This window comes from Botrytis cinerea, chromosome 16, assembly GCF_000143535.2.
Source record: "Botrytis cinerea B05.10 chromosome 16, complete sequence".
Classification (NCBI taxonomy): domain Eukaryota; kingdom Fungi; phylum Ascomycota; class Leotiomycetes; order Helotiales; family Sclerotiniaceae; genus Botrytis; species Botrytis cinerea.
The window spans coordinates 1803038-1825668 of record NC_037325.1 but is presented as its reverse complement, the minus strand read 5'-3'; the positions used below and the strand labels follow the sequence as shown (position 1 = coordinate 1825668).

General features: G+C 42.9%; 3 protein-coding genes across 3 annotated transcripts; all 3 read right to left on the bottom strand.

Annotated features, from left to right (window-relative positions):
- Positions 1 to 1252: 1252 nt before the first annotated feature.
- On the bottom strand, positions 1253 to 5166 carry BCIN_16g04970 (hypothetical protein). Its single transcript, XM_001550765.2, has 3 exons — positions 4061 to 5166; positions 3807 to 3980; positions 1253 to 3615 (listed from the first exon to the last, which is right to left on the bottom strand). Exons 1-3 carry the CDS (start codon positions 4130 to 4132, stop codon positions 1876 to 1878), a joined length of 1986 nt encoding a protein of 661 aa, XP_001550815.1. The 5' UTR covers positions 4133 to 5166; the 3' UTR covers positions 1253 to 1875.
- An 8211-nt stretch (positions 5167 to 13377) lies between these two features.
- BCIN_16g04960 (hypothetical protein) lies at positions 13378 to 19246 on the bottom strand. The gene is made up of 2 exons (XM_024698221.1): positions 15455 to 19246; positions 13378 to 15392 (listed from the first exon to the last, which is right to left on the bottom strand). Exons 1-2 carry the CDS (start codon positions 18109 to 18111, stop codon positions 13688 to 13690), a joined length of 4362 nt encoding a protein of 1453 aa, XP_024554038.1. The 5' UTR covers positions 18112 to 19246; the 3' UTR covers positions 13378 to 13687.
- A 1767-nt stretch (positions 19247 to 21013) lies between these two features.
- Positions 21014 to 22507, bottom strand: BCIN_16g04950 (hypothetical protein). The gene is made up of 5 exons (XM_024698220.1): positions 22403 to 22507; positions 22240 to 22345; positions 21411 to 22189; positions 21283 to 21362; positions 21014 to 21234 (listed from the first exon to the last, which is right to left on the bottom strand). Exons 1-5 carry the CDS (start codon positions 22443 to 22445, stop codon positions 21208 to 21210), a joined length of 1035 nt encoding a protein of 344 aa, XP_024554037.1. The 5' UTR covers positions 22446 to 22507; the 3' UTR covers positions 21014 to 21207.
- Between the last annotated feature and the right edge of the window lie 124 nt (positions 22508 to 22631).

The following is a 22631-nucleotide window of genomic DNA, read 5'->3' as shown; positions in this document are numbered from 1 at the left end:
TATTGATAATCTCTAAGTTAGAAAAGCTAAACCCCATGTTAAACCATTATAGCAGCTATTACACTTCTAATAAGCTTAATAGACAGGCGAAAAAAAAGGGGGGGGATTCCTCCCGTACAAACAAAGACACATTAATTCCATTCTTTCTCCCAACATTCCACGAGTGTTACTCCAAGTTTACCCTGTGTGGATTTTCCTCGATTCAGAAGGTACAAGGTAATATAGCCATGGCAAGTATGTAGAATAGTGATAATAGCAAGCAAATCCTATCGTCTCAGGTCTGCCTATCGTAAAACCGACATTGGCAATAACAACAACAGAGCGAAAGCATCAGCAGTAAGAGATAACATTTGCAAGTCCAAAAATAACAGACATTACTATAAACCTTTCCGAATAAAAGCACATGGATACGAAACTCCCTAGGACTTGCTTTGCTGATAGCTCTGTCTCTCATGAGACGACGTATAAAAATCTCAAACCACGTAGCAAAAGAAACAGCGCACTCGCAAGACGATCTCGGAATGCCATATCGCCATCCTGTATTTGTTGCAGAAACCCAGCTAAAAAATAAAAATAAAAATAAAAATAAAAGCAGACGCATAATCGCACCCACGCTTTCCACACGAACAGAAATGCTCCATAAACACACAATCTGACGAGGCTGAAGGTTAAAGATCAATGAGCTTTACCAGAAAGATAGCAGCAGTGAATACAATACAGCGAGTACAAGCTCTAAACAATGACCCTCCACCTCGAACCATGCACTTGACTTAATATCACTTTTGTTTGTGGATCCCCTCCCAGTACCGTCCCATCTATTACAACCTGCGCCCCTCCTCCACGTTCTAATTCTACCAAAAGGTATCAATAAATAGACATAAATCGAGATAGCATTCCAACTCCAGGACTGTCGGCTCCTTAAAATCCACCAACTGTAACCATCCAAATTTTTTTTTTTTTTTTTTTTCAGAAATCGACAATGTCCGTGCAGCACAAAAATCTCTTAGCGGAAGAAGACGCTCAATGAAGTCCCCTGAAAGTCTTGGGAAATTCACTTGCCTCTCATTCCAAAATTCTCTTCGCAGCGAAAATTATCCATCAATACTCTCTCGGTTTCCCTTCATATCTCCACTTAATCAAATCCCCGGATAAAGCTTTTGTGCTATACTAGGACCTTAACGTTGTATCAAATAGCAATCAAGTAAAAAGGATACGTAGTAATAGTAAAAGAGTATGTGATTCTTCAATACTCTGATGTTCATTCAGTGTTCTTCCTATGATATTTATCACATTTCCCTCCTCTCTCGTTCACCTATGCATTTTATCCCATCCAGTTTTCTGTCCACCCCTTTCGATAACTATCCATACAACCCCATCCCTATCCCCTCTCCGATGGCAAAAAGCTAGCCACTCGTCGGGTATTCATACATAAATACATGAAAGGCCATGCTAATAGTGCTGCCGTAGCATTCTCAGTGTAATTGGACTCATTGAGGTCGAATTTTGCATATCCAATGCATTGTACACTTTTATCTCCAATCCACTAAAAGACCAATTCAATCTGTCAACCCGATTGAACTGAATTCTCTCCACCAGGAAGTCCCAGCCAGCCGACTGAGAAAAAATGAAAATTAAATAAGCCAAAGAACGCCATTCCATGATTTTCATCTCAGTCATCTCATCTCATCTGAGTTGCCCAAGCACCAGGTCGGTCCAAACCCTTTAAATATGCGCGAAAAAAAAAAGATCATCTAAGGTATCATCGCTTTGATCAAAACAACAAAAACAAACAAGAAATGAACCCCGGAAATAAGAACGCTCAAAACAAATATGCAATCTTCCTCTAGCCCTTATTCGTCTCTTGTTGCCTCGGAATCAGAGGAAGCCTCCTTCACCACCGAGAACACCCATTCCTCTGAAGCCGCCACCACATCTCTTCATTTCCCTATCGGCGACTTGGACATCTCCGCCTCTCAAACTTAATCCATTGATACTTCTCAAACCTCTTCTTCCATCCATCTCATGGTCCTCTGCGAGTTCCGGTGCGCTTTCAAGACCATAGTCACTTACACTATCTCTTCTAGAATCATCTCTTTCCCTGAAGCTATCGCCTCTGCCGGAATTTGAACTAGCATTCGTTTGAACCAAAAGAAGGGAGCTTGTCGAACTCAACCTTCTTGCGAATTCTTGGAATGAAAGACGTTTTGTTGACGTACTACTTCTTCTTTTCTCCATTTCGGCTTTGGTGAGAGCTGCAACTGAGTTGCCGCTTCCACTTTCCTTGGATAAAGGTACTACAGTTGAAGAGATAGATCTTGGAGGTAACGCCAGAGATGTTGGTCGACTATTTTTTCGCATATGCGATGATGTGGTGCCAGTACGTGGGCGAAGGCCATTCCCAACTGAAGAGAAGCTTTGGTTGGTAGAGCTTGAACCACTGTGGAGGGCATTCATAGCATCCCGGTTCAAAAATGGGACTGGTGGACTATTTGGAGAAATAGGTCTTGAGCTAGAACTGGACATCCGGGGTAAAGGTGTTTGTCGTCCAGCGATATAATCTAATGCTCTTTGTGCAGGGGTAGGCATAAGAATATCATGACTATCCAGTTGCTCTAAAACATTGCCAGGGTCCTCATTGTCTGATTCCTCTGATTCTTCCTCAAGGTCCCAACCAGGCTTGTATCTTCCCTTGCCATCAGTAGCTGAAGTGGCTGATCTTTGTAATGCCCTTTCATCATGTTCCCTCATCAGTGCTTCAAATCGAGCAATACTACTAATTTTCTCCTCTTCATCCCTCAATCTTTCACTTCCTGGAATGCATCTCATTTGAAACGCTCTGTCCAGAATCGTTTCTCTTGGACCAGGTGATGTTGTAGTCGGTGACGCAAGTGGAGGCCCAATGGCAGATGCGATACTATTGCTACCTCTAGTGTGATGAGATAATGCAGAAGATCTTCCTTGAGCCGAAGTCCAACCTTCAATAAAATTATCATAACCTGAAACAGAAATTGGCGAGGGTAGATCGGTGGGTAAGATTGTGTTATTGTATTGTGGATGAGCTGATGTGAAACCCATGGGTGGATGAGATGAACTTGCTTGGGATGAAAGGTCTGAGCGACGGGAACGCAGACTTGGAGATGGAGATATCATAGCGGAAGGACGATCTCTTGAGGTTTGAGTGTATTGTCCAGACGACTGAAAAGGTGGACGAGTTTGTTGATCCTGTTTACCACTTCGTGAAGATGGTCTTGGATCTCTAGGAGAAAAGGGGTTGGTGAAAGAGGTAAATATTGGACTCAAAGGACTCATTGGACTTTCTTCATAATCATCAATTTGTAGTCTTGGTTTGATGGTGATTTGCCAATCATAAATATTGTTTCGATCCTCGGGAACTGATCGAAAAAGAAGTGTATCTGCCCATTGTGCATCCTTGTTTGATGTCAGTCCCCCTGTTCGACTCGATCTTCTTTTACGTTGTTTCTCTGATATTGAATCTGGTTTTAATTCCAGCATCAGGGTAGGCAGTGGTGTAGCTTGTTTACGATGCGATAATGATCGAATTTCGCAGGATTTGAAAGCAGATATTGGATGTTGCGCAATATATTCCCAATCGCCCTGTTTGATCAACAAGTTAGAACATTCTCCCTCTGATTTTCACAATTTGCTCGAGGAACCACTGCCATGAGGTAGATTATTCAGAAAGAAAACAAGTCTTCAACTTCAACAATTCGAGCACAGCAATCATGGTAGTTGTAAGGTCTGTCTCGCAGACTCCATTCAAAAAAGAGATATATTCCTAACTATACCTTTGCCTTGTAAACTGAAATAAACAATCCATCGTCTGAAGCATTTCCCAGATCTGCCAAACTTGGTTTCGAAGAAGTACTTTTAATTGACTTTCCTTTCTTGGAGTTGGACTTCTCGAGGATGTCGCTTTGTGTGTGTAGATGGGCACCAGAACCAAGTACAACATATCGAGGCTGTTGAATTAAAAAAAAACCTTGTCAGACAACATATTCGGAATGAAATTGCAAATGAATATTCTAGAAGGGAATTTTACCTTCCACACTGCCCTTCCAATTATTGTACCCCTTTCAGGTGGTACCAACATTAATCCTTCCATTAATATCATCTTCGCTGGAATGATTAGGTTCGTGGAGGTCAATGCTACTGGAGCTTCGGAGGGGTATGAATGATTGATCGTGATAGAATGTTGGAGGAAGTCGGAGAAATTATTATTAAAGTCGTATTAAAACATAGTACTGGAGAAAGAGGATTGAAGATTATCAAAAACGGAGCTATGGCGTTCCTTGTGGTAGAGGAAAGGACATGAACTTCGAAGTCGAAGGTCGAGAGGGTGAGGTTGTGGTTGTGGTTGGGGTTGTGGTATGTAGTACCCGTGTTGATGATGTTGGGGTTTCGTAATATTGAATCCGCGTAGAGTTTTAGAAATCCCTTGTCGAAAGTATTTGTACCGCGTCGTATCGCAATAGAAGGGAAGAATGAAAGGTTTCGAATTGGAATGGAATCTATTGAAAGTTCAAAGGATGAAGGATGGGAAGGTACGTATGTCGAATCGCAGACGGACGGTGGGTGGGTGAATTAAAATCTTTTGTGTTCCGTAATCCTCGTTTCGATATTTTCTTCTCTCCCGTTGGTTTTGATGAATCCCTCTTGTTTGTTGCATAGAGTCATTCAATGCAGGAAGTATTATTATAAGAAGAAGAGTGTGGAGAAGATAGTCAAGATGATAAAACCACCGTGGTGAAATAGGAACGAGGCGGGATCTTTAGATGAATTTCTAGTTGGTCGTCATGTACGAAGTACATACGAGTGAGTAAGTGAATCGTACAAATACCCCCGTCATTCCTTTTTTGGTAGAGAATAATGGGATGCTACTTTGAACGGTACAAGTTATATCCAGAATAAGAAAAGGAAGCCTTTCGATGAGCCCTGCTTGAGTTGAGCCCTGTTCCTATTGTAGCCTGGGTGGATTTTTAAACTGCGGACATCGTACATCTTGTGTTAGCCAGACTCGCCAGATTTCTCATGCACTAAAATCTGGGTTGATTCACTGCCAAGTGCCTTTTAATCTTCACTCTCCACTTCTCTGTACCCACTTGAGCCACTCATAGAAGATGCTCCACTTGTGAGCAAAAATGTTCCTGAGACAAGGGGGGGAGGGGGAGGGAGAGGAAGAAGCAGAAGAACTTTCTAGTCCAGGTTTAGAGTAGTTTTTGCGGGTAAAGATATGTCAATCAAGTCAAGTCAAGTCAATTTGAGATGGGATCAGATTCAATACTTTTTTTTTTCTTCAGATAAATCCTATCTCCGACAAGGTTAAGGTCAAGGTACATCGTATCTACAAGCCACTCACAGAAGAGCATCCCGCGGAAGCTCCACAGTATTTTATTTGATCAATAAGTCAATCAAAAGGAATTTGGGGGAAAAGATCTCACAAGCGTGAAAGGGTTTATGGCGTATAGTGAATGGTGCACTATGGTATGTGGTGCACCACTCACTCTGAACGGATTTATTTTAGCGGGAACGATGAAGGGGTCGGATCGGATGCAAATCATTCTAGGATGGTTCTACCGTGATTTGTTAGGCGTCCTGTTGACGAACTGGGGATGGGCACAGGCACGACCATACAATCAATTGCAATTCAATAATATCTACCGATGACTTTGGCTTTGATACTTGAAGTTTACTTTTTACTCTGAACTGTATGAGATCGATCACATACATAGACAGGTAGGTACTCACATTTATTTTGTCAACCTCGGAATTCCTTCAGATCATTCCATCGCACAGATGTTCTCCTCGAAATTGGTTGCCCGTCTTTGATGCAGAAAATCTCAAGCCTTGTCCTGCTCGTTGTTTCCTCATTGGTCTTTTAGCAGGACATCCCCTCAAGTCTTCTCTCAGTTACTTTATGCATTCAATTTGTTTAATCTAAAGAGGGTATATATATCATGCTAAAAGTAAGATTCGTATCCCGTCCCGCAACTCTAGTCCTCGTGCTTTGAATGCTTTAAATCTGTTGTACAACTTGATTAAAATTTGGTCACATCTAATAGAAGCTTGATGCTTGAAAATGTGGGAAATGAAGCCTCCAGATTGGACGTCGTCTCAAGCCATGTTCTGTGAAGTATCAACGACATTCGTTACACAGTCTCAGATATATACACAAGTTCGACAACACGCACGGGATCTAAGAGGATAATCTTTGCAATACTTCATTGCGGTGGATAAGATCATGCAGCTTTGATTACAGTTTTCATTGCATTTGTGTGACTCTGGTGTCATCCCATATAATTCAAAATTGTCTCCGCTTCTAGATCAAGGAACCAACCACAACGCATTCGCCTCCCAAATCGTCTGATTGAAGTGATTCAGAGATTTTTGAAACTTTGAATGAAATCTCTTCCAAACCTTCCCACCGCCAGTTTCGACGGGCCTTCCCTTTTGAATTTTTGAATCCGGAACCAGGAGAAAAGAGGAGAGATTGTTTGGACAATTCGCCGTTTCCCCAATCGTAACATAGCGAATCAACCCCTAATAATCCCAATACCACGGACCAAGCAACGGTTTGTTCCCCACCAGATGTGATACATATCCATTTACGTACTCAGATATCTTCGGAAGCTTCCTTTTCGCTACTAAAATCCCAAACACATCTCTTCCCGAAGAAACATTGCAGAAGATCCAGAAATTGTCGAACTTTGGTTCGGCTAGGTAAGAGAAAATATCATACTGGATGCTTTGACGAGCGCGATACGATAGCGAAATTTATCCATTCATTGATGGCGGATGATGATTTCATGATCGTCCCATCTCTCGTCTCCAATCTGTATCCAGACACAACGAAATCAACTTTTGCCCTGTCCTAGACGGTTCATACGACTTACCATCAATCCAAAACAGGTAGCCCAGCAACTTCAAACCCTGCATAAGCGCTCTTCCACGGGTCCGATCATCGGGTGTTTCCTTTCAAATTCAGGGTTCTTTTCAGGGGTAACTTCATCTCGTCACCAACAATTATGGGTCTTTTTGACGCGCGCACCTTTCGCTGAGTGGAATATCGTTTAACGATCATCTAAAATATATTGTTTTGGCGTATACTATGGAACATTTGCTTTGACTAGAAATTTCGAATATGGAAGAACTGCAACAGATACGAAGTTTTGAGGATCCCCTTATTCCTTCGAGAAATTCGAGAAGACCAACAGGCTCGGCGAGAAAGGAGGCTGTTCACCGCTAGATGATGGAAATGCAGGTACAGATACTGATGTGGATTGTACCTGCTTGTTCATATACGGATTATCGATGTCAAGCCGGAATCTTGATGCTACTGAGCGTCTTTCTCTTCCCTTCGTTACTCTACTCCAAATTCTTTGAGTATTTACTAGCTTCCTTGATTACAACCTCGAACGATTTCCGCGCGCATATCGAAGCAAAGACCTTCCCACCGTTGCCCCTCAAATTTCAAAATCACAACTCTGTAAATCTCCCAAATCTTCCATGGCCTCCATCTGTCCATCGATACTTCCGCTCACGTACCAAAAAGTGCCATTCCTTGCAGATTCCCAATTGAGTACTTCATCTCTTGCCTGCATTTACCTCGTCAGCCACTCAAGCTATAAGGCGCAGTCTTGAACAAGTTTCTTCGGCCGAATCTCCCGTCGTGCTCATCAACTACTCCAAAACGTTCTACCTTGCGAATTATGGGAGGGATCAAGCTTCTTCGGCTCTACTGCATCCTCTTCTTCTCCATCTTCAAATTGATTGCGGCCTATCTACGGCCCGCACTTCGACTGTACAAGCCCGAGTGCAAAAGACACGACCCTTTTGTCATTACCTCCACCTAAAATTTACCACATCCCCTACCAATTCTCCATCGTGGCCACTATCATTTCTGATCAAGATGTCAGCTTACCTGGGAATATCTTGCCTCGTAAAGTCACTGAGGGATCATGCTTGCTCACCTTTTTACGTAGACATCTCTTCATACGCCCTTTTCCCCATCTGATATTGCACATCAAGTACGGTTACACAACAGTCCAGGACTTCAGATCACGAGCGCGTATGAGGTCCTTGATCCTCCCGGGCCTGTAGGTGTCCACCTGCCTTCCCACCATTCAATCTCCTGCTCACTTATCCTAGAGAAGCGCTGCTCTGCGAAAACATCTAAAGGATCATGCCTGTTTGATCGTTCGCTTGTCCATATTTGCATCCATATCTCCACCGCAAACCAAATTCACGAAAGAACAGATCACAGGTTTAACTTTCGCTTCTCGCGGACTCTAATTCCACGAATGCGCCACTCGCTACAAAGACCATTACACGAAAAGGTTCTTCCCTGATCATTGTGCGCCTTGTGATGTGAAGTGCGAATCCCGATATTTACACTTTAATGATCTTCAACCTACCCTCCGACTACGTATGACAAGCGAAATTTCATCAATTAGAGTTTTTTGGACCGGGGAAACACAATCTAGATCTGTTTTATTATTCGGTAGGTATTGATAATGGCTTATTCACGACGAATACTCGAATGGGGGAGTATAAGCGAAATTTTCAGTGAGTACCGAATGCCGAATGTGATGAGATGCAGAAGACTTGTCATTGCTCTGAAAGGATTCAAGTTAGTGTCAACGTTCGATTGACGTGAATGCTGAGCCAAGTTTTTGAGAAATGAATGATTGAATCGATGTAAATTTGCAAGTCGCTGATTGGTTTCAATGTGGAATAGATTGAACCCCTTCATCGAGGTCTTTGTTGCCAAGGTATTTTCACACATGATTTTCATCATACTACTCGTGTTATTACTTCAAAATTCTTCAATAACATCAGTGATTGTATAAAGACGAGAAATCTTGTGTAACCCTTCATCCCAACTTCACTCCTCGATAATCCTTCTCCATTTGCTCTTCCGCGACAAACTCTTCCCTGTATATAGATTCTCCTCCCATGAACCCAGCGACACTTCTCATTCCGCTATGGAGTACGCCCTTCTCACATTCCCACCATGATAATCAGAGCCACCCCCACCTATTAAACGAACATCACAAATCTCTCCGAAAAACTAATGCAGTTAATTTATAAAAACTTTAATAATTATTAATCATTAAAGCAATTCAAGCTATTCGAGCATTCCTCAATATCCCGAATCATATTCTTCGCAGATGTTGAAGGGGCAGAGACGGTTTTGAGTCAGTGAACCTCTGGTTCCACAATCAGCTGTTTGTTAGAGATGGCGTTCTTAGATAAGGCTTGGGTTTGGTTAGATATTGGGCTGCCACGTTTTGAATCGCTGTGATGCGGCTGCAGCGCATATGTATTATGTGCAGAGAAGGAAAAAAAAGAAAGACACAATATCGATGTATGTACCGGCATGTATGCACTCCAAACTGCACTCCAAGGAGTCTAAGAAAGAAGAAAAATACATACTCACATGCATCAATGACATGTTAGGTCCGTAATACAAAACCTGTTACACAAGCGGCAAGACCACCCGTGTCAAGACGCGTACAGGCTTCGTTCTAATCCTCCGTAATAATGTGATATATTTTTCTTCTTGTCACTATCGATCACGACCTGATAGTCCATCAGCCCGTCCGTTTGTGCAAAGTACATCAATGATTCACGGGTTTGTACATCAGGAGTCTTGGCACCCCGGAATGTCCCTAGTTGTCGTGTAACATTACCTAGGTCAGGTTCAGCTCCGATTTCCGGTTCTGAGTTTGCGCGAGAAATGTTTTGCTTCTGTACATGAAGGTCCGATCAGGTGGTGGGCCTAGTCGACAGAGATATTTCGCTACGAAAATGAGTTCGTTGTGTTTGGAAATGAAACATGTATAGGTGTGGAGGTGGAGGTGGAGGTGGAGGAAAGCGATGGGGCGGGACGGGAAACTTAAAACCCTTAGGTTCTTGACCTGTTCGCACTCGCCGAGTACCTACACCAGACCAGACCAGACCAGACCACATATGGACACGTTCATTGATTGATTCTCTCGTTGACGAACAAGTTCCTGCTTAGCATATACACTAGGCTTACTTTTTCAGCTTTTATCTCCAATCTAAAACGCATTCCTTCTGCACACACCCTGCTGAACCACGCAGTCGGTAACCTCTCAGCCATACAATTTGCTTCACAACCTTGTCTACCACGCTATCACTGTCCCGCAATCACGCATATTTCACGTTATACTATACTCTATCATACTTAAAGAGCCAATATTTCTATCTAACTAGTATGCTAAGATGACTATGGCTTGTACGAGGTGAGCTGCCCTGCGGATGCCCGTTAGCATGGCATGGTGCATCTCATGTACCAATCAATGCATCCATCCCAAGTACGCATCGCATGTTCGCATGCGTTTCAAATCACATTTTTTGCCCACGTGGATAGCAGACTATTTGCTTATGTCTATGCTTATCCTCCAACAGTTTCGATGCAACCTAAAAGTAATTTACCAATTTTTCGGAGAATTTGGTCAGATCCCACTACTTTCCGTTTCCGTTGTCACTCCTTCCCGATACTGCTATTTTGGCATGGTCTTTAGGGGTTTCAAGATTGTCTCTCTGTTCTCAAAATGACATATCTTTAAATGTTGAAGATGGGGGCGCCAGAGCAAGGGGTGGTATGGAAAATGCCAAGGCGTAATTAGCGGTGCTGAACTAGTACTCGTCATCGGATCTTCACCAATATAATTCATTCATCTTATCATTTGTCGCAATGTCACTTGCTATTGTTGCGAGATATTATTTAGCTGCCTTGTTCCCGCGTTATAGTGCTATATCGCATGGCTAAGTGGCCAAGGTGGCTTGCTCGGCTGCTCACCAACTATCTGAGTGTATGCACGAGTCATAATGCCGGTCGGGATCTCCGTGTTTATCGGGTGCTTGCTTATTTATATGATGACTGGGCCGAAGGACGAATGGAAATTGCTTATTTGAGTAGATATACGGCTACATGATGAAAGCATGGGCCGTGGTCTCTATAATTTGACGACATCGCCCAAAGTGTTTAGTTGAAATTGGGCAATCTGGGGGCTAAGTCTTAGCTAAATGGGTAGTATCATGGCTGAGCTCCTTGGAAAATTGACTGGAAACGGTGCGGGGTCACCGGGTGCATTTTCTGATCCCTTAATTACGTACAGATTATTTGATGTCTTGATCGACATTCTCTACATTCGCGCTGGTGAATGAAAGGGACAAGAGAAGACCGAGATTCTGATACAATGATGAGCGAATTCTGTCATATTTGGACGGCTCAGTATCCATTTTGTCAATAACAACGACTCATGAATGAGCTTGAGAAGATCAGAAATACGAAATGATCACAAACATCGCATTGAATGTCTGATCATCATAGCCATTCACAATCCAGGAGTGCGCAAGCCTTGGGGTTTTCTGAATGGTATCCTGGGCTTCCGAGGAGAAATTGTGATTGTATTATCATCATTGATGCTATCGAATGTGACTGATTCATTCACTACCTAGGTGTTTTTCTCATTACTGTCATACGTTTTCTTTTCATCCTTCTGCATTCTCATTCCAACGCGGGCAGTACCTTCGACTACTCTACTAGTAGTTGACCAGAAAATTCAACGCCGAATACGTTTTCATGCTTAGCATCGCTGACACGAATCATTGTCATCTGGTCCCTTATCTCATTGTTCGTTATAACTTCACTCTAACGACCAACTTGAGGCTCCTCCTCGCCGCCGTCGCATTGATACCAACGACTGACAATGACCATGCTCGGCCAAAATCACTATGTAGATATCAACTCTTTAATTTCATTTTCTTATTATCATCGATTGTTTACTATTGTCAGACTCTCCGTTCCCATTCAAAGGATTATAATAGTGACAATGATCTTCTTCAGATTGAACCTTCCATGAGCTATACGCGCAGGGAATACACTAGAACCATGTTTGCCACTCCCTTCTATACCCTTCGATGTGGTAGAACCTGCCAAAGATCGAAGAATAGAAATAACGTTGATATCAAGCTCAAAGAAGGAAGTCTACAGATTTATGGTTTGGTCCATTGTTCCCCTTTTAGAGATCAGTGTGATGAGGTTTGATCTCGAAAGGAATGTAATTATGTGGGAACAGGTAGACTGGAGAATTATGAGAAAAAGAATCTTATATAAATCTTCGTATGAATTTACTGAATTTTGATAGAACATTCTAGGAACAAGTTCATTGAACCAGTTCCGCTTGTAAAATTCGGCTAATGGATTGAAAGCAATCATTATGTAAAACAGATGCAAAAGAGAAGGTTAGTGGTTATGTTCTTCAACTTAAATTTCGATGCTGATCAATAATTCAGCAATCACTTCACCTAGTTCGATTATTATCTTACTAGTGTCTAACTTGATACTGTTGTCGTACTATATTGAAGCGAAATTTTCGCTTCACAGCCATTCGGACTGAGGCCAAATACAGTACTCGACCATGTCGATTTTTGGAAATGCATACAATTCATGTATCATTTACACCTAAATAGTTAGCTTTTGTATAAATAACATCACATTAATAGTTTGTAGGATCAGCAAAGATCAACTCTTTTGCAATGCACAGCCATCATGAAGCAAAAAGAAAAGGAAACCAAGAAATTATGCATGTTGAGAAGCCGGCATACTAGACTTCAGATTTGAAAGCATAATATATCTAGAAGATCGCTTTCCTTTCTCTTGAATCTTGAATTGATCATTGAAGGTGGTATTGTATTTTCCATTTTCCCTTTTCCATCCAATTCTTAGTTTTCATCTACATGTCAATGGTCACTGGCTCCACGACTTTGAAGACTGAAACTCATTCAATTACTGTTGTGGCTTACTAATATAAAGCAAAGAACATTCACATCGTCTTATGGGCATTAATAATGCAGCCTTTCTCTCCAGCTTAGAATCATGCGTTATTATGGATGAATCTAAAGCTACCTGGAAGGAAGTCTGACACAAAGAACTTCCTTTAGTTTACAAGTTCATCATAAACAAACAATCAGCGAGAAGTATCTAGCTAGCAGCTCAAAGCGTAAGAAAACGACCTTTTGGTATGTCCATATATATATGCATAATAATCTCTACCTAGATATCAAGATCATCAAGCTAATTCGATTTTTTATTTAGTATTTGTGGAAGATTCATAGCGATTAGATTGCATCGCTAATATCCTCACGACTTTGAGCAGTTAGCATATCGAAAACCTACCAGTATTCACAATCATTGATTCCTATGGCACTAATTCACTGGATCACTTGTGCATTACAGCTGAGGACACAGATAAATACTGATATTCATTCATCTGAAATCATTGAATTGCTTCCGATAAGCTACAGTTTCTGTGTAACTTGGTACCATGTTCCCGACAATAAGTTTTTTCGACACAAACGCCCAAACACCGAAGACATTATGGGGTATACAACTCAACACAGATACTAAACTCCTATAGATAACATAGATATCAAAACTCGTAGCCAAAAATTATGACCAAAAGAAACCACCAAATCGCTATACCGACACTCGCCATCCAAATATTTCGAAATCCGCCATGTCAAGATTCGTTAGTCCGCACATGATTCAAGAGCTATTGTCAAACATGCTCTTTTTTTATTACTCTCACTGGCCAAGACTTACTCTATGCCCGATCAATCGCATCGTATCTTTGGCTCAACCTGGTGGTGCAGGACCAGGAGGCTGTCCGTTGTATGGATTACCAGGAGGCCGACCAAGGTAAGGCTGTGGATCTCTCGGGGCTGCAGTATGCTGCTGATAGACTCCCTGGGGAGGACCGTGCATGGGAGCTGGATAGAAGCTGCCGTGAGTATGGTCCACTATGAACCTTCGGGGATCATCAGTCATGTTTCCACTGGGGACGGGTCTTGGTATCCGAGAGCCACCAAGAGTATTTTCTTGGTGGCCTCCGTTAGGATTTCCACTGCTAAACATAGGCTGCTGGGAGCCTGCAAGTCTACCCCCAGTGTTTTTCGGCGCAGGTCGTGGCAAGATTGTCTGACTACCTTGAGGAATGCTACTCGGTGCATCTTGGCCCTGAATTCTGGGTTTCCTGCGGCGGTCATCAACTGCTGGTCGATAGACGCCATTTCCAAAGCCACCATAGATGCCATGAGCTAGGAACTGAGCATTGGCGTTTGCCTGGTTATTGCGACCTCCATTCACATTTTGCTGGATGCCGCCGTTGTTGTAACCATTGTGGTTAGCGCTGACTGGCAGTCGTGATTGAGGGTACACATTCCCCCTACTCTGGTTTGCCATAGAGGTGTGACTAGGCTGGCCGATTATTGGAGGCTGTCTAGCATTGGTTAATGGTTGGCCACGACTATTTGCCAATCCAGGAACATTAGCATTCATCAATGGCTGTTGGGCGGGACCAACATTCCTCGACGGCTGAGCATTGTTGACATTTCCCATAGCAATAGGGTCTTGTGCATTGTGACCAGCAACAGGGAGAAATGGCGATGGAACTTCCTTATGGTAGTTGCCCCCCATGCCATAAACAGGACCTGGAGTAGGTCTTGTTGGATTTTGAGGCATTGGAAAGCCATTTGGTGCTCGCAATTGTTGCTGATCGTGATTCATAGGGATGGGTGGTGGATTCATTCCACCCATTTGGTCAATACTAGGCATTAGATATCCCAATCCAGCCCGAGCTTGATTGTGAATTTGACTGTAGACAGGATGACGGCTTACATCCTGTCCCACCAAAACACCAACCAGACCGCCTTTCGTCAGCTGATTGAAGCGACCATGCTTCAAATCGCGAGTGCTACACAGCTGCCTTAACTCTGGCACTCGCAGTTTTAGGTATTCAGACTGTCTCTGTGAGACATAGTCTTGAAATCTTTTAGCCAAAGATTGGTTGTTCTCTGGCTCCATATTGCGGCCCATTTGCGGGGCGATTCTCGGTCGCTTGGCCTGTGGTCGCATCTCTTGCTCCATAGACTCAAAGCTCTCCAACTGCTCCGGTGCTAACTTTCTCTTGAAAGACTGAGCCACTGGTTGATGGATCTGCATCGATGGAGTTTGACCAATATTTTGAGAATAGAGGCCCTGAGTAATCCCTTGATTAAAGGGAGGGTGCGACACATCAGCCGATTTTTGACCATTATCAGGCTGAATGGAAGTTATCTGTGAAGTACGCTCTCCATACTGTTCACGAGGTGCTGGGGCCATTTGTGTTGGTTCTTGAGCGAGTCTCAATCGCTTTGGTTCTGGTTCCATATCAAACTGCTCGGATTCTGAGGTTTCCCCACGTTCTTTTCTTTTCCTCCGCATGCTCTCTAGGAGGGCTGCAGGGCGTTTGTGCGCCTTTGGCTTCAGTTCAAAAAGCTTCTCGCCAGTAGCAGAACGAATTCTAGAAATTATCAGTCATCAATAAATTCATCAAAGCTCAAATGATCTTTCGAGGCAACTTACCGATTCAGATGTTGCACCTGGCTCCATGTGCAAATTATTGCCTTACGTATGGTCGGCCGCTGTTGAGGAACTCCTCCCCGGGCAATTATTGCCGCGTCCGCTGCCCGTTCCTTCTGAATGGCGACTTCAAAGCACCCACGTGTTGGTTCTAATGGGAAGATTTGTTTGAACTCGCTGTATGTCAGTAATACTCGAGGATCACCAAATTCAGCACGTTCGTGGCTGTGACGTTTTTTGGGGCGATTTTCATTCAACCCAGAGGAAATTTTATCTCCTTCATTCGCGGACATGGCTGGATTTTGGGATGACTTTCCCATGCTTGGGATGGCTACCTGGGTGGGTATGTTTGATTGAACCATGCCACCACCTTGACCATGCAAGTTCGCTGCCTCGTAGTTGCCATATGCATAGTCAGCATTCTGTATAGGCTGAGGAATAGATGCTGCATGATGTACGCCAGTTTGATCCATGGAATATGGAGACTGATGTACATTGTTCAGAAAGAAACCAGTTCGACTTGTACCATGTACATCAGGTGCTTGTACTTGGTATTGGGCATTGGTGCCAACAAACGGAATGCCTCCAGCAATTGAGTGGCCTTGAATTGGATTGCCCTCCATCGTAGGATGCTGAAGAGTCTGGTGCTGGAGAACTGCAATTGGCGCATTATTTGGGGCCAAAGCAAGATCATACTGATGAGTCTGCAATTTCGAAGCCGGGTTTGGATCATTTACAATTGGCATGAAGCTCCATTCGAGAGCAGTTGGAAAGCTTCCTTCGGATTGCCCAAATTCCTGATCACCGTAGAGAGGGGGCTGGAAGTTTGCGTAACTCTGAGCGAAGTCTTGACCATTAGTATGGTTGACGTTTTGATTATCCTGAATGGAACTCCCCGCAGCTATGTGATCCTCAGTGTCATTTGTGAGGTCAATAGTGCCTGGAATCTCCGGAGCTGGTTGAGAAACATTCTGATTCTCAGGATTGACTTCGTCAATCTTATCAGCCGATCCTGGCTCATCTTCAACGCGTATCGGATTATTTGCCGAATTATCAGGCTTCCGATATTTGCTTCCAGCTACGGGCTTTCCAAAACTACCGTATTTTCCAAATGCCCATCGAGGCAAACGCGTGGGTTTCTCAGCGGTATCATCAGCCCCAGAAGATGAGCTTGGTTCAGTTTCTTGCAACTTAGAAGGAGCTGGTCCAGAGAGTTGGGTAAGGACTTTGCCTGCTTGTCCTCTACCTTTCGGTCTACTCATGTCCGATTTCGGGATTCTACTAGCTCTGACCCTGCGGTTTCTGGTTGAATCAGGGTCATCTTGGTCATCCATCTGTGCTTGAGCCGACATGTCAGCTCCGCTCTGCTGGGTAACTGTCTCAGGAGGTGAATTTGACACATTAACTTCCCGAGGATTGGTCGGCACACGAGGAGGAGGGACAGGAAAGTTTGGTTCCTGTGAGCTAGCTACCACAAGCGGGGGATCTGGGAGATGCAGCCCTCGAGAACCAGCCGACTTTTGAGGGGGCTCAGGGAGGTGTAGCCCCTGTGGATTAGCTATCGCGCGTGGAGGATCGGGAAGGTGTAGTTCCTGGCGCTTGGACACCTTCCGAGGAAGTTTTGGAAGATGAAGGCCTGTGTTCTTTGGAGCGGCGGGAGCTACAGCATTGGCACCATCTTTCTTGATTCCCGCCTCAAGTTCCGCCTCGAAATTGGCCCCAAATTCGTCGCCAAAAAGGTCGTCAAGATCATCTGATGGTATTTCAGCAGGTATATTATCGACGGCTTGTGCTGAAACAGCTGCTTGGAGCTTAAAATTGCCCTTTGAAGACGCCTCCTGGGTGGACTGAAAGTTATCATCAGACTCACCAAACAGAGAATCATTGTCAACATCTGCGTTGACGTTGTTCAGATCTACATCTGGAGTAATCAGTGCAGAAGTAGCACTGTCGCTATGTTGTGGTGTATTAGCCACAAGTTTAGGGGTGCTGTTAACTCCTTGTGCTGCGGCCTCGGATTGACGTTCCTCATTGATCTTGGGGACTTCAATATCGTCAGAGGTGCTATTACCGAAAAGGGAATCATCGTCAGGAATATTTGCTTTCTCTTCCTGATCTTGTTTAGAAGGGTCTTGAGGCTGGGTGTCGACTGCAACAGTTTCATCGTTCAAATTTTCTCCGGTATTTGGAACTGGAGATTCATTATCGTCAATATTGCCTTCTCCGAAAAGAGAGTCATCGTTGAGAATGTTTTCTTCCGGTTGAGCTTCAGGTTCGGAAGTCGTTGCAACGGGTTGCTCGTTGGTTTTTTCGCTTTCGACAATGGTATGGGCCCCTTGATCTTGCCCTGACGACTGTGCAGGCTCTTCGGAGCTATCCTCATCAACCGTTGAAGGCGGACCAATTCCAACCCCGACAAAATTTCCCTCTCTGGTATCCCATTCCCAGTCGATTTCAGGAGATGAGTATCTCTCAACTCCCTCAGCCTCAAGGAATTGGTTCCAGTCGAAGCTTCCACTTGAGTTGTAGGATGACTGTCCTACAGAATCTACTGGAGCGGAAGCGGCAAGGTTCTCATTGTTTGGGAACGTCGATGGATCTTCGCCTAAGTAATTGGCGAATTCAGATTCCATGTCTTCGGGAAAGTCTGAGAAAGACATTTTGATGTTTGGTGCAAAGACTTGCTGTGATTGAGCAAGTGATGCAAATGTAATGTAAAATTGGAAGAGTAAAGAAGACTCTTAGGAACCCGTATAGATGTTATGGAGTTTGAAATGTTATGCAGATGTACTAGCGAAAGTCGTTGATGTTGTGTTGGTAAGTGGTCTAAGACTTCTAATGAAGGTATATTATCAGAATGATGTCTAAGAATCTTTTAGTGTTTTTTTGAAAAGCTGGAGTCAAAAAGATCTTTAAAAATGAATGGAGGTCTACAGGAACAACGCTAGCAAAATCAAAAACATAATATCTACGGCTTCAAATTGAACCTACTTGGCCAAGAGCTATTACCATGGTGATGATACTGCAGACTTTTAGGAAACGATTCTCACAATGGCATTGTGAGCATTGTTCTACGCGGATGTTTCTCGGTCACAAGAAAATTGCCGTATGGGCGCATATCATCAACGAGATTTGTAAGTGATCATACTGCAGAGTTTAAGATATGTTGCACCAACGACCATTGTTCCCGTTGTTTGATGGGGCTGTATCTCAGATGTTGTTGGTTAACATGAATGGTTTAGCATCAATAAGGTTATTTGTGCGTGATAGACCCTTACTATGTTGATGTTGGTACCTAACCTCCATTAACTTAGAGTGCATGCAGAAAATATCATGCCAGGGCATAACGGGTTGGTGGGTGAGGAGAGTCCCCATACCAAAATAATTTAGTGGGATCAGAAATCGACATCACGAACTTGCTGCACGTATCGTCATCAAGAAGTAAGCAAGGGCCAAAGGATAGATTTTAGTATATTAGCTGTTTTCTAGCCAGCCGACTCTGGATACCTGCTCGTGTAGGTTTCCTTCCCAGGCTGTCGGAGTGTTTGTCTATTTATATATACAATTATGTGTACCTGAGCCGCGCTTCTAGTACTTTCCACTAAGCCGCAAAGACTATAGGAGGATACTAGGATATTTAGTGTGATTTCAAATCACCATATTGTTACTGCACTGATTTCGTCTGTATAAGTATCCCTGCGCATACTTATACAGACGAAATCAGTGCAGTAACAACATGAACTGCCTATGTTTATCTGGGACAAACCTTTTTGGCTCGTTGTATTTCTTCATTTCGTCTATAAAAAGAGATGTTAAGGATCAAAATTCTTTGATTAGTTCTCTGACGTATTGCATGGGTTATTTTCTTTGACTCTTTGACAAATTGACTCGAAACGAGTACAAGAAGTGTGTGATACTACTAGACGATTATCATTCGAGATGTCCTTGCTTGAAAGACCCAACTGAATGGATACAGGCAGATTGCGCGAAGTGCTTCTCTATCTGGGGCACCTATTATGCTCCTTTTCCTTGACGTCTCTCCAAAAAGTGAAACTCCTCACCCCAATGAATCAATAGGATACAAAAACTTAAGTCTATAATATGAATATGACATAATGAGTGCTCATTTACGTCTAAAGAGTTACCAGAGACTAAAAAGATCCCGGCTTGACAGAATTCTTTACGGCCGTCTCGACTTTTTTACTGCATGTCCTACAAATTAATGCTAATTCAAGTATCTGATCCAGAGAACCTAAGACTTCATTACAAACACTATTTTATCATAAAGCTACTGTTCCGCGGAATAGCCATCAGTGAGATCAGCTCGTCTCGGAACAACCAAAATTCCTAAATTTTAAGCGAAATAGACGAAAAGCTTATAAACTAATGCATAGAAAAATAAGGGGGAGTTTTAGAAATATTTGGCACCTGCACCTCAATTGCATATAAAATATCTTCCCTGACTTGGTTAAATTTAGATCACTATGTTCAATTCTATATAGTCACTAATATATGCGTCCCGCTGGCCTGCTCTCCGTTTGGTGAACAAAACCGATAACAGATTTCCACAAATTCTAGCACACAATACCAATTAAGAGTAAATTTAACATAAGAAATTACCACCTTAAATAGTCTGGGAAACTGCCCTCATTTAAAAGTAGTATCTGCATGATAGCCACACAAGCTCTACTAGCAAACAACAGACGAGTCATTCATACAAAATAGCATTGTATACTAGCAAACATTTCTCGTTGCAGATGAAGTGTTGCTAGTACTGTAGGCTTCTATCATTAATCTTCCCTCACAATGCTAGAAACAATTAAAATGCAGACTGCTTGCAAATATAGTACGACGCGGCTCTGATATTCTCACATGTAACATCATAACACGACTATGCAGGGGCTCGTAGTAAATTGAATATTAACATCAGTCTCTGATCAAAATCGAAATCTCTCCAAAATCTTGGCAACAAAATAGATACTGAGTTGGAAAGAGGTTGGCGCACAAAAATAGGAGATAGGAACAGTGTATTGCATGCATGAAGTTAAGAACTTGTCCTCGGCGTTTTTCCATATTTCAATACAATTATTGAAGTAACGGAAGTTAAATCTCAGACTATAGACACAAGACACATTTTGTAATCAGTGGTATCTAGCGAACATTTACCAGGCATTTGATTAAAATCTAGCAGAATCTTTCGAGAATATTTAGGATACATATTTATCCTTTCAAAGATCTGCACAATTCTTACTTAGATATGGAGTCAGTCAGGATTCCTAACACTGCAAGCGATAAACAAAATCAAGCATCAACCAGATAACCAACGATTGGCCAGGGTACTTGCTCTTGCGGGACTCTGATATTGGATATCTTTGGAAGGATATCAAGGATACTCTTTGGTCGTATCTGGGATGAAATTTCTTGGGGAGCTTGGTGGGAAAGGGAGTGGCGAGATTCTTGTGAACTGCCACAAATAAGTGAGAGGCGGGGTTGGCGAGATGGGTGCAAGAGACGGCCGAATATTTGTAGTAACACGGGGAAATCGAACAAGAAGTGCAGGACTGGAATCTCAACATTACATTTGCAATCTACCAGGGTGTATACTAAAGCTGGAGATTGTATTGGTGTCCATGAAGCCACACCCTGGAAAGTGTAATCATAAAGGGAATTTCTTGCTATACAAATGTTCAATACAAAATATGGTATCAACCCAAACGCCATCGCTAGAACAATATTTTCAGACTCCTCTTGATGATTTATACACTGAAAGAGGAAATGTAGTACTAGTAAACGTTAGAAATACCAATGTTGTTGAGGAGAGTCGGCCATACCGTTAAAACAGATTCCTCTCCACTATCATCGCAGTTGTCGAGGTACACATATAAAATCAACGCATGGTCATTGACAAAACCTAGAGTAATTGGCATCAATAATCAACATAGGAATCTCCAATACTCACATGCAATTACTCTTCCACCAAGTCTTCCAACACTAAGTACCCTTCCCCAATCTCTTCCATCTATTCTAACAGTCGACCAAGCATCTGGACCGGCAGCTTTAAGTAATGTAGCTGGATGATTTTGAATTTCATTAACACCATCCTCCAATTCTCTTGGATCCAATTCCGGATTATTAAGACCTGTCCAAACGCTTGAAATGTTCAATGCATCCGTAGCAATACTCAGCCTTAGACTTCCATGCATATTTGCACTCAATTCTAACTTAGGTATGTTTCCTCCACTAACTGCCCTAGTTCCACCGGATGCAGTGGCCATTGCGAGTTTTGTAAAACGTTCCGAGATAGCTTTGAGTTGTATCAAAGAAGGTAACATGATATGCGCATCTGGATCCCTAACTCTTGGTTCATGTATTCCCTCAACACTATCTGCCGTCAAGATACGTATTGGTATATCCTGAGTAACAATGGCTTCTCTGTCCCTTCTCATGTTCGCATCAAGACTTTCTTCCCGGAAGCCCTCTCCAAACGGGTCTGCTTGTCCACCTTCGCCACCAAGAAAGTTTGCACTTTTTCCATGCATCATTGTATTTGTAATAACAGTAAGGGATAAGACTGGCATGCCATCTCGTTTGGTGAGTCGTATAGAAGCAGATGACGCGTTAATTGCGGATTTCAAAGCGCGATGGAGGGGTGGGAGGGGTAATTCTATATTGATTGTATTATCTGGAGCGGCAGATTGAATTGTGTAGTCTTCAAAAATGGAATCGATCGCGAGGGACCTTCTCAAGGTCAGCATTATAATTCAGGCTGTATATGAGGCAATACCTACGCCCATACTTGAGTTCCTGTCTCAGGAATAATTGTGAATCGTACTCCATTATCGTCAAGACGCACCCAAGCTACTTTACCAAGTGATGACAATGATGCTGTGAGTTCTATAGTTCCGTAAGCCACTAAGATTTCCTGAAGAGAAGTCGAGACATTCCACTTACTGCTGAACGTTTGAATATTCTTAACAGAAGTCTTGAACCGCATTCTGAATATTTGAAGCTCGCTGTTGCCTTCACCATTTTTGAAAGCTTGGAGCTTGCAGCTTCGATAAGGAAGGACCGGATAAGAAATGTGCTTACTAATCACTTCAACTACGTTCCTCGTTTGCGGCGGCTGCTTCCTTCTTTTCCTTCTCCACGTTTTACACGTCTCACATCGATCAAAGGGGAG